The sequence below is a fragment of the Salarias fasciatus genome, chromosome 16, assembly GCF_902148845.1.
Source record: "Salarias fasciatus chromosome 16, fSalaFa1.1, whole genome shotgun sequence".
Lineage (NCBI taxonomy): Eukaryota > Metazoa > Chordata > Actinopteri > Blenniiformes > Blenniidae > Salarias > Salarias fasciatus.
The window spans coordinates 15,056,355-15,067,394 of record NC_043760.1 but is presented as its reverse complement, the minus strand read 5'-3'; the positions used below and the strand labels follow the sequence as shown (position 1 = coordinate 15,067,394).

The window sequence follows — 11,040 nt, the reverse complement described above, 5'->3', positions numbered from 1 at the left end:
ACATCCCTTCTTAAGTCTGTTTTTGAGGAACATATATTCTGTATTTGATAAAAATAACATAGATTCTAATGAAACAAACGTCTAAAACATGGTGTTCATGATTAAAGACTTCAGATATTCAAAGCTGAAGCACCTTTGTAAACTGATTGATGATAAATTTTGTTTGTCTCTCTGGTTAGTGACATAAAACTTGACCTCCACCACAGAAAATTTAACATACAGTTGAATAAGATTCATCATAAAGCCAGACGATGTACATTTAAGAGAAAACAGCATCCATTACCTGTTTCTAAGCCTGCAGGTCCTCTACGCTCTCATGGTGAAACCACTTTTCATTCTGGTTTAGTTCTAAATAGTTTCTTCTTCATCCTTCTTAGTCTTGATTCCCTTGTACTGTCTCGGTGTTACTCTCGCTCTCTCTCTCTGTCTATCCCAACCTTACAGTTGTGGCTGAAGCCAAATTTTGTGGGAGGTGGATGAAACCCCTCCTCTCTCGTCACGCCTCCCTCAGCCCCCCTTCCTTTCCTCTCAGGTGATTTGATCTCTTGGTTCTTTTGGGGACACTGAACCTTATGTCTGTTTGTCAATGTCAAAGGCCTGACAGTGTTTGGAGTGGCTCGCTTGTACTGAATTATAAAAACAAACAGGCGCTTTTAAGTGTTCATTGTTGTATATTGTTGAATTGCTTTTTAACCATTTTTATTCTTAAGGATCAAAAGCACAAATTTAATCCTACTGTGAAAGACAGAGGGGCCAGATTAAACAACCCAAAATCAATTCAAAACCATGACGTTCCCAACAGCTTTTACCTTGACTGAGCTCCTTCTGATGGTCCGATGGAGGAGGGCACCCTGGGGACTGGAGAAGGTAAGGCATTAAATTCATTTGATTTTTGTTTTCGTCTTTAGAAGCTCTTCAAGGTACAAGAATAATGCTGTAATTTTATGCTGTAAATGTTTCAAAGTCACAAGTAAAATATACCTTCAGTCAATCAGTCATGCCATTAGGAATTTCATATCAGTTTGTTTTCTGAAAATAAATCCTGAAAATATATTGAAAATTCAGCAGTGACTACAGTTAAACCCGGACATACAAAGAAAACAAAAAGTCATCTTTCGGATGACGGCAAATTTTATTCTCCTGGGTCATTTGAAAGAAGCAACTGAGATTATTGTACATACACCGATCATATGTTGCTACTTGTGACCCGGACAATTTACCATGTGACTTTCCCTCTAAATGAGAGAGTTGGAAATTTGATTTTAACACATGGTTATATGATTTATTATCAATGTGTTTCATCTGGTGGAAGTTTCAGTCAATACAAGAGCGAGATAGGTTGTATTTCCCATTTCTTCAAAGTTTTATAAAGATTGCATTTCAGTTCTCCAGAGTGGGACGTCTGTTTGTATCTTGATCTTCATGAATGGCTTTAATGTGAACGTGCCACATGAGAACACATTACAAGTAAATACGTCACGGAGACTCTGGTATCCACAGACGTTTCCCCCACAAACCACCTGCTCTCTCTCTCCTGCTGACCAGCTGCCTGCTCATATGCATTGTCCATGCTGTGGGGTTTGTCTGTGACGGTATGGCAGCCGAGTGGCACACACACACACACACACACACACACACGCACGCACGCACGCACACACAAATAATCTAATAAAATCTAATAATCTAAATTTAATAAAAAAAAAAAATACAAAATCCTACCCTCACCCTGGTGTGGTGGTGATGAGGAGTCGGGGGGTGTTGATGGTTTGCTGCCTGCACCGGCGGCGCTGCTGTCGACTGGTGAGTATAAATGCTCTCAATGTCCAGCTCTATGTCCAAATCTCCATCCTCTGAGTCCAGGTCTGGACATTTTTCCACTGCCAGAGGTGATGTGGAGACTGCATCTGTCAGATAGATGATAACAGACTGAAAGCTTCCGCGCTGTGCTCACATAGCAAGGAGGGAAACCTCAACTGTTTCCTCCCCGTAAGGAGACCACCAAATCTACGTCTGGGTCCACACTCCTGCACGCTGCCCTGTTTACACAGGGTGGGGAAATAGAAAAAAAAAAAGCCTTAAAGCAGCTTCTTTGAGTTTCCTGTTTCTATTTCTATTCATCCTCTGTGTGTCACCTTGTTATCCTCGACCTAACACTCCTGAAAGCTCTTTGCAGTGGTCCCTCACACACACGTACACAGACCAGCCTTTCTTATGGCTGCACACATGAGTGCTGGCTTTCAGTGCGCTGCAGAGGGTTTACTCAGGATTATGAATGAACTCGGTATGTTAGTTGAGTGTATTATGTGTGTGAGACACAACAAAGTCTGCTCAAGGCCACGCAGTGGAATTTGCATACTCTATCTGTGCTTATTTTCCTCCAATCACTGCAGTTTCGCAGTCCAATTTAATGTAGTGTATAAGGGAAATGGTTAAAGTTAAAGTCATTGAATCAGTAAAATGTCCCCTGAGAGCATGAGTGTTGGTGCATGCATTTGTTTGTAGATACCTGTGTGATCCAGCGCCTCATTCAGAACCTGCTTGATCTCATGACTCAGACAGCTGCTGATATTAGCAGCGTAGTCCAAAGCAGAATGGCCGTTGCGGTCTTGAATCCGTAGATCACTGGTGGGATGAAAAAAAAAAAAAATAGCATCAGAAGAAACAAGCACTTGATCCCCAGAGAACATGAGCGTTTGCTGAAGCCTCTTTATTGGAACAGACAGTGATGTGTGTTTTCTTACGCTGCCAGTCCCAGCAGCTCCCTGATGACCTCCACAGGTCTGTACTCCCACGGCAGGTGCTCCACCAGACCCTCAAACAGGTCCACGTCCCTGATGGCGAGCATGAGGGCCGTCACGCCGTCACTGTTTGGAGCGTCCACGTCCACCACCTCGGTGTGACCCTGACGCATGTAAACACAAACAGGACAGAGACAGGAGCGCCTCTCACTCAGTGACAGCTGGAAAGGGAGCGTGCAGAAAAGGGTTTTTTGCAGTTAAAACATCGCCCTCCAGTGGAGGGATTGGTGTGCTACAGGTAATGGCGACGGCAACATTCAAAGGAAAATAACTGAGGAAAGTTATCTACAGGGCAAACACATCATCTGTCTGCATAGAGAATTAGAAGATTAGATTTTAAACAGATGCCCCAGTATAGATGCTAGAGCTCAAAATCACACATTAATGTAGTTTCCTGTTCAGTGGCGCCTGTGAGTGAGTATCCTATTTCCTGCAACACAAAGTAACAAAAGAACACAATAAAACTGGAAAGGCATGTTTGTTTATCTGGTAACGATTCAGATATCATGTGAACATAAGTTATATGAAGATGTTAAAGAGGTGTTCTTGCTTCTCTCACAACTTATTTTGATTTGTCCGGCGTGAACATTCACTTCACTGCTTGTGCCATTTGGAAGTGTTATAGAGTTGCTGATGTGGAAATGATCACAGCTACAGTCAAAGTCTCATTATATGATGAACCAAAACAAAACATTTTCAAGAAATGCATTTTTATCCATTGATTATTACATTATTAGCCCCAGCTAATACATTATGAAATGATTTTTTGAACTTATTACACTATAGGTAAAATGATATTGATCAAATATCCTATGACACTATTGACAGGTCATAATGTTATGAGCTTAAAGGGCCAATATTATATTATTATTGATCATTATTTTACATTATTAGTTTTAACAAGGTGATATAGACATGGAAATACATCAGATAAATAAGCAATTTGTAGATAGAGGGTAATAATTTTATAAACACAAAAAGCTTTACACTTTATGTTTTAGGGAAATTAAATAGCTACTTTGTGTAAAGATGTGATGCAGAAGAAAGACCTCTAGTTTTCTTTAGAGATACTCGGCTTTCAACAAAAATCTACTATTTGATGTGAAGGATTGTTATTTGCATTAAAAATAAACGGACCAGAGGGAAGTATTATGGTGCAGGTAAACAGGGCAAGACACCAACAGCTTCTCCTGTTTCCAATTATAAAAGGCGTGGGTTGTTCCTGTTGTTTGTCTTCAGTCATCTGGGAAATCTGACTCTGGACTGGGAATTGTGTTTGTGAGTGCAGCCTTACCAGAAGCCGTCGTACGTAGGCCAGGTCCCCCTGCCAGGCGGCCTGCAGCAGCTGGGCCTGCGGGGGGAGGTGAGGCCTGAACATCCACCTCAGCATTTTCCTCCGGAGTTCAGGGGGGCTGGCGTGGAGCGCCGTGTGCCGGCTGCGGTTACACAGAGTCAGATCGACCTCTGTCCTCAGAAGCTGCTGCACCACCTGCCAGAACAGAAGGGAATATCCGCCAATACAAGCATATGATCTTTACAAACATCTAACTGTGTGATGAGACCATGTAAATATGATAAAGAACATTTTCCAGGTGTGATTGAATGAGTCGTCTCCTGCCGCAGGTCAGAGGGTCTCTGGAGTTCTCTGTGAGTCACATGCTTGTTTTGAAAGTGAACTCCTCTGGAGATCAGGCGGGAGTTATGTTAAGAGCAGGTTTTAGGTCAGGTAAATCCCACAAGCACACCGAGGCATGTTATTGTTTTTAAAAGGAAAAATACAATGCGTTGCATGATGGGATTGTTTTGGCAGAAGTTCCTCTGGAATTTTCCTGTTGCATCTGCATGCATGTAGGAAGCTTTACATGAATGATAGTTACATTTTGCACCAGGATACTGAAGTCTGTTAATGACAAGTGTAATAATAATAATAATAATAATAATAATAATAATAATAATAATAATAATAATTTACCTCAGTCATCCCGTCCTGACATGCGCAGATAAGAGAAGCACATCGTTCATCCTCCTCGTGCTTCACTGCTGTCAGCATCTCTTCATTTCCCTCCTCCAGCTGTCTGTTCTGCCCCCCATCATTGTTTTCTCTCCTCTTGCTCCCTTCCATAGTTCACCTGTTCAAATCAGTCCTATGTGAACAAAATCCAATTCAAAAAAAGAAGAAGAAAGGATCCTCTGAATGACAATCCAGACAAAACTGGACACTTTGCGGTTGTGGCGAAAGAAAGAAAGAAAACGAAAATCAAACAGAGCACTAATGCATCCAAACAACCTCAGTCGGCTCAGTCTTTCCCGGTGTGTGTGTGTGTTTGTGTGTGTTTGAAGGTTTCTGCTGTGACGTTAACCCTGTGATGGTGATGTAAGTCTCTGGTGATCTGCTGGTCTCGATAGAGATGCTAACCTGAGTGAACCAGGAACTGTCGTCTCACATTATCACCTCGGATGCATTGTCTTTTCACACACTATCCTCTGTCACAGGAGCTTCCTCACTAATAATAATGGTGCATGTGTTGGTATGCAGGGATCATTCCTGACGCACACAACCAGTATTTTAGTCATTTACAGAAAGGTCAAATACATGTGCTACGAACAAGTTATCAGTAAAACGTTTCTCTGTGTGTTAACTGTCAGTAGTTCTGAAAGGAGACTCACATAAAGGATCCCTCTTTACTCACTGTGGTTTCATTTGTCCCAGCCTGGTCCTTCTAATTCGGTTGTGTACTTTCCCACCCTTCTTGTGGGCATTTGACAAGCGAACCTTTGATCCTGTTGAACAGACTCTCCACTCTAAGTGTTTGTCCCTTTTTTTTGCGCTGCACGCCTCCTGCCCTGCGTTTACACTTGGTTACCTTGGAGACGGTCACACAGACAGACAGGGCAGGCAGGACTGGTTTTAAAATGGCAGGGGGCAGCTCGCAGGCTCACGTTAACAGAAAGTGTGTCAACGGGTTGGTTTAAAAAAATAAGAAGTCCAGAAACTCCTGATAAAATATCAGACTTTGCGTAGCCAAAAAGAATAGCCTCAGATAGAATATTGTGTTTATCAAATCAGTCTTTTAAGAAACAAGCCATGTTTTAACTCTCATAACTTGATGTTAATCTTTGACAGGATCAGTCAGATTCTGTTTGTCATCTGTTTTTTTTCTATGAACAAAACACTGAATGGACGATTGAACTCCTGGATGCACAGAAATCACCAAGCTGAGCTAAATCTACAAGGAAATAGGGACACAGCTTAGAAGAGCACTCCTATTTTTGAAACTATATGTTCTAAAACAACTCGAAAAGAATTGACTTTAAAAAGTCACAAAAAAAAAACACCTTGAAATATTCTGTAACAGTCTTGAAAGTCTTGATTAGAACATTTTCTCTATAAAGAACTTCAGTAAACACTAGAACTACTGCCATTACGGTACTTCCACTATTGATTATCTGTTATAGTGGAACTTCTTCACCATGAAATCACATTCTAGATTATTTTAAAGTTAACTTACAATGGATCATTGAAAACAGTGCACAGTTTTTCATATCATCACATCAAAATGAAGCAGACTGATCAAGGCAGTGGTTCAAGTTGATGGTCATTAGAATTGTGTTGTCTTCAAAATAAGTAATTCACCGCCATCATTCATCAGATCAACAAAGAATGAGTTGAGAAAAAGTAAAATATTCTGACTATGTAATTGTTAGAGACAACTGTACACTCTTATCTTGGCAGTAATTCATATCATTTTCACAAGTCTATGGTTTTTCTCCAAGCTGAACCCTGCATACAAAAACCTCACACCAACACAGCTGGCAGCCAGTAGTCCACATCCAGAGCGTCCCATTTTGCAGCCCATTAAACCAGTTAACAAAATTATTAAATGATTGTTTTCCAGGGTGAAGGTAATTTGATGGTGTCATCTGAAATTACTTCAATTTATGGCATCACTGGAAAATGATCATATTCATACATGTGTAAAATCATAGACACACAGCTAGTTGTTTTCATTAAATTTGTTGCCAATATTCTCATAAACCCTGAAATTTTCAGGTCGATTCAATGATCACAGAAATTGATTTTGATCATTCCGCTCGGAATCGTTGTGATTGTCCTTCTGTATCGCTTCATGCAGCCACGAGGTGGCGGTGTGGCACAATTTTACACAATTGAATCCTCGACACAGTACAGAAATGAAAGCCGAAAAGGCGCAGTGCACCTGTGCTAAGAGCTCTGCTCCACAGGTGGTCTGCGCCACTGGGACGCACGCCGTGACGCACGGAGCGCTGCTCGGCTTCAGCAGAGGGAATGATCAGGAGGGCTGAAGTTTTCCTCAAAGTTTCGCTTTTGTGACTCGCTGTGAAACTTCTGTGAAGTGTGTGAAGTGATTTGGCTCCTGCAGGAGCTCTTAGAAAAATCCAAAAAAAAAAAAAAAAAAAATGAGTCTGCATTGATTCCAAGTTCAGTTTAATGTGCGATATCAGTCAAATCGAGAGTTATCACCGCCCTAATACATCTCTCTCTCTCTGTGTATGTGTTAATGTGAACTTGTGTGCTGTTTTTTTTTTTTTTTTGTTTTGTTTTTTTTTGTAACTTCCCTGTCACATTGTCACTGTCACTTTAGGCGCCACGGTGTATCCAATCATCCAATGGAAAAGTACTCCAATGCGTCCTGCGCCTCCTCCTCCTCCTCCTCTCTCACCAGAACACCCCCGCTTCGCGTCCTCCCCCCTTCCCGCATTGTAGTAAGTTTGGTTGTGCCCCGTGTCGTGTCCTCGGGAGAAGCAGTGACCCCTCGCACAGCCGTTCCAGCCGGCGCGTCCCGTTACGCACAGCAGCGCGTCTCGGAGAGAGGGGGGCTGATCACTGTGGAAAAGCTTTGCCTCCAACTTTTTTTTTTTTTTTTCACAGCTGATCATGCTTCATGTCCGGATGACGCGCGGCCGGTGACAGGACGACTCGGGGGAGTTGAGGTGCAGCTGGAACAGGGACGAGTCGCGGCTCTCTCCCGAGCACTTTGCGCTAGAAGGTGATCCATCCGGGGGCTCCTGCGGTGACCGGTCGACCGCGCGGCTGCGTTACATGGATTTCCGACCAGCGCATCACTTATAATGTCTCCCAGCCCTCTCTGAGACCCTCGTTCGTTCTTTATCGGATCACTTCCCTCCCGAGAACTTCAGTCAGTGGATCGCTTGGCGCGTGACCAGGATGGGCTCGCAGACCGGCTCCGCTCTGCAGAGACAGGCGCTCCTGTGCTTCATCATAAGTGAGTCTGATCAACTGTTTCTGACGCTCTCGGCCTAAAATGTCACTCTCATGAACAGAATATCTCAAAACTGGATTCTAATGCTTCAAAATTACCTACAATTGAGGTGAGAAATGCGTTTTGGGAGTTGATATTCCCTGTAAATCCAAATCTCTCTCCTCCAGGCTCAGCTCAGCATCACTGTGTATTTATTCAACGAGTATAATTCAAATGAAGTTGCAGGCTCACGTTGCTGTGCATTTTATAGTCGAGAAGCTTGTTAAAGTAGTTGTCGTAAGTTGTCACATTTATGACAGGATTAATAAGGGAATCTTCCATTCTGGAAAGTAAATTGAATGTTTTATTTACATTTTAAAATCGAGCAGAGCAGGAGATTTTAGGATGCACTCTTACTATATAAAAAATCCAGTTCAAAGGACATCTCAGGGTATTAATTATGCACAATTACAATAATTTAAGAAACAATATTTTCAGTACAAACAAACCAGGTCTATATTCCCAACATCCATATCTGTCTTTTTATGCATTTGTAAATATGAAAGCTGTCCCTTTTAACCACATTTTTAATTTGGCACAAATTTGCAGCGAGATGCCCTTTGTGAGTTAATCTGAGCAGATGGGATTTGGTTGCCCTGAACCCTGACTGGTGACCGAAAGCCTCAAATTCAGGGTTCTAAACTTGCTTTCCTTACTTCTTTACTCCACCGATGCCCCTACAGTTACTAAAACTACGTCTTTGATTGTTGTACTTTTCTCTTTTCTTTTCTTTTCTTTTCTTTTCTTTTCTTTTCTTTTCTTTTCTTTTTTTTTCTTTTCTTTTCAAATGCACCATAATCAGGCAGCAGAATCAGATCAGGCACCAGATGGAGCGGAATAAAACACAAAGTTACAGACAAAATACAAAAGAAAGACAAAAAGCAGTTTAAAACAACAAGGTTTTATTTTTCTCAGAGTGGTGCTGGAAGAGGAGTCAACAGCAGATTGTTACACACAAGTTAACAGATTCAGAACTAATGAATACAGTACAGTTGTCAGTACAAATCTCCTGCTTTCAAGGTTAATAAAAATTAGACTATTTTTAACAGATTTTTCCTTGATTTCATAACATTTATTTTATAGAAATATTCTCTCGATTGCCTGTGTCAGAGATGTCAAGTTCTGGAGGGGCAGTATTTTATTAATGCGTCTTTTTAATGTCTGCCTGCTCCAACGCACATAAATCAAATATGCCTGTGTAAAAAGTCTGCTAAAACATGAAGCCTCTCAAAATAAACATTTTAACCTATTGTATTCATTTATCAGTAAATATATCTGAAACACAGCAGCTGTTGTCGAAAAATCGACGTATTTAAATTGCACTTTACATAATGTAACAAAGTGCTGCTCTGAATAAAACAATAAAAATCAGCAGTGTTGTGAATCGGTCAGAATCAGACATGATGTAGAGCAGTTAGAGCCTCGGTGAGTCTCGGTTACCGTTTGTCACTGAGCCTGACCTCGGGGTGACCGTCAGAGCGTGAAGCCCATGAAGTGGTCTGCAGGGCTCATAAAGACTTGATAAATCAGAGATATTAGAATGTGCCAGGTTGTATATCGCTTCAACAGTGTGTTATAAGATCGTGGCTTAAACAAGGAGCAACGGTAAAGACGAGCGCACCCGGGTGACGTGCTCCTCGTGCCGAACTGGTGTGTCACAGTCTTCTTGGGAAAGCAAAGGGATGTAGGATGATGGATGTTCTCCTGAGCTCAATAAAAACATTTCTGGTTTATAAAGTTCAGCCTGCTTTGTGTTGTTTGCAGGGAGCAGCGAAGGAGCAGCAAAAAACATCATTTGTTAACTTTTAACAGTCTTAAAGCTGAAATTATATGCATGACAGAACCCTTTTCTCTAAAATAACTTCAGCTTTCATTATCCAGCAGTTCTTCAATCTTACTGTGTGAATTTGATGTTTAATCTGGTGTGTGATCAGACTTCCTGGGATCCACTGTTATTTACTTAATGTTAATTACTATATTGGTGTTTTGTTGTCTTCATGTCATAAAAAATCTACGAGTTATTGTTATGTGAAGTACAGAAGCCGAGCAACACAACGGGTAATATAAGCTTTTATGGAAAGTAAGAGTCTTGTTTTTCATACGGGTTTCATTTGGCTGTTTTGCCTTTCAGATCTTTGTTGTCGGCTGATTTCCATATGAAAGCAAGTCAACAAGATGTATTTTTTCTCCAGCTTTTTCTTTCTCTGAAGCAAGACTAAACTGAAATGCTTTAACGACGACTCAAACCACAAATGGTTCTTAATGACTGACAGGTACGGCACACGGCTCTGTGTTTGAAATTGAATATTTAAAGTGTGTTCAGTCACATCTAACTATGTTGCTGGGGCAGCAGTGAGTCTCTGAACGATGATGAGCTACCTAAAAGTCTTGATTCAGATTCTCTTTGAGCCTCTGAGCGTCTTTAAAACAAATATTTAACGGATATTGATAGTTTCTTGCTGTATTTACAGGCTGTTTGTCACACACTCTCAGCTGAAAAGTGTCAATATTTCTACTAACAGGGATTGACTGTTCATTTGCCTTCATTAGCATTTCCCCCCCAGATTTTGGACTTTGACGTCAGATGTTCTCCGTGTTGCACGCCCTTCTTAGGTCTTGCAAGCTTTTCTGATTCTCCACTACTGATTCATTTGCTGTAATGCTTGGATATGTTTGATAACCTCCTGAACTCCATGTTGTTGCTCGTGGAGGCTCAGGGCTCCACATGCTCACTGAGAACACGTTAATGCATAACAAATCCCTCATTAACCCTGTTTGCCTGTGATGTTACTCATAGTATTCACTGCATTATGCTGATCACCGTGAACACATGCGGACAGAAAGGGTGGCATGTCTTCAAAAACACACCCACATGCAGTAAATCTCAAACGGACTGTCGGCGGAAACTGAAGCAGAAACACGCACAGAGAACAATACGCTGT

The 11,040-nt window shown here is 41.5% G+C and overlaps 1 protein-coding gene across 2 annotated transcripts in view; it reads left to right on the top strand.

Moving 5' to 3' along the window:
- The first annotated feature begins 7,710 nt into the window (after positions 1 to 7,710).
- ramp1 (receptor activity modifying protein 1) overlaps positions 7,711 to 11,040 on the top strand; it is a 52,298-nt gene continuing 48,968 nt past the window's right edge. For both annotated transcript variants that reach the window (XM_030111539.1, XM_030111538.1), the window contains exon 1: positions 7,711 to 8,062. In XM_030111539.1, coding sequence (XP_029967399.1) covers positions 8,005 to 8,062 — 58 coding nt within the window. In that variant the 5' untranslated portion in view covers positions 7,711 to 8,004. The remainder of the gene's footprint in view (positions 8,063 to 11,040) is intronic.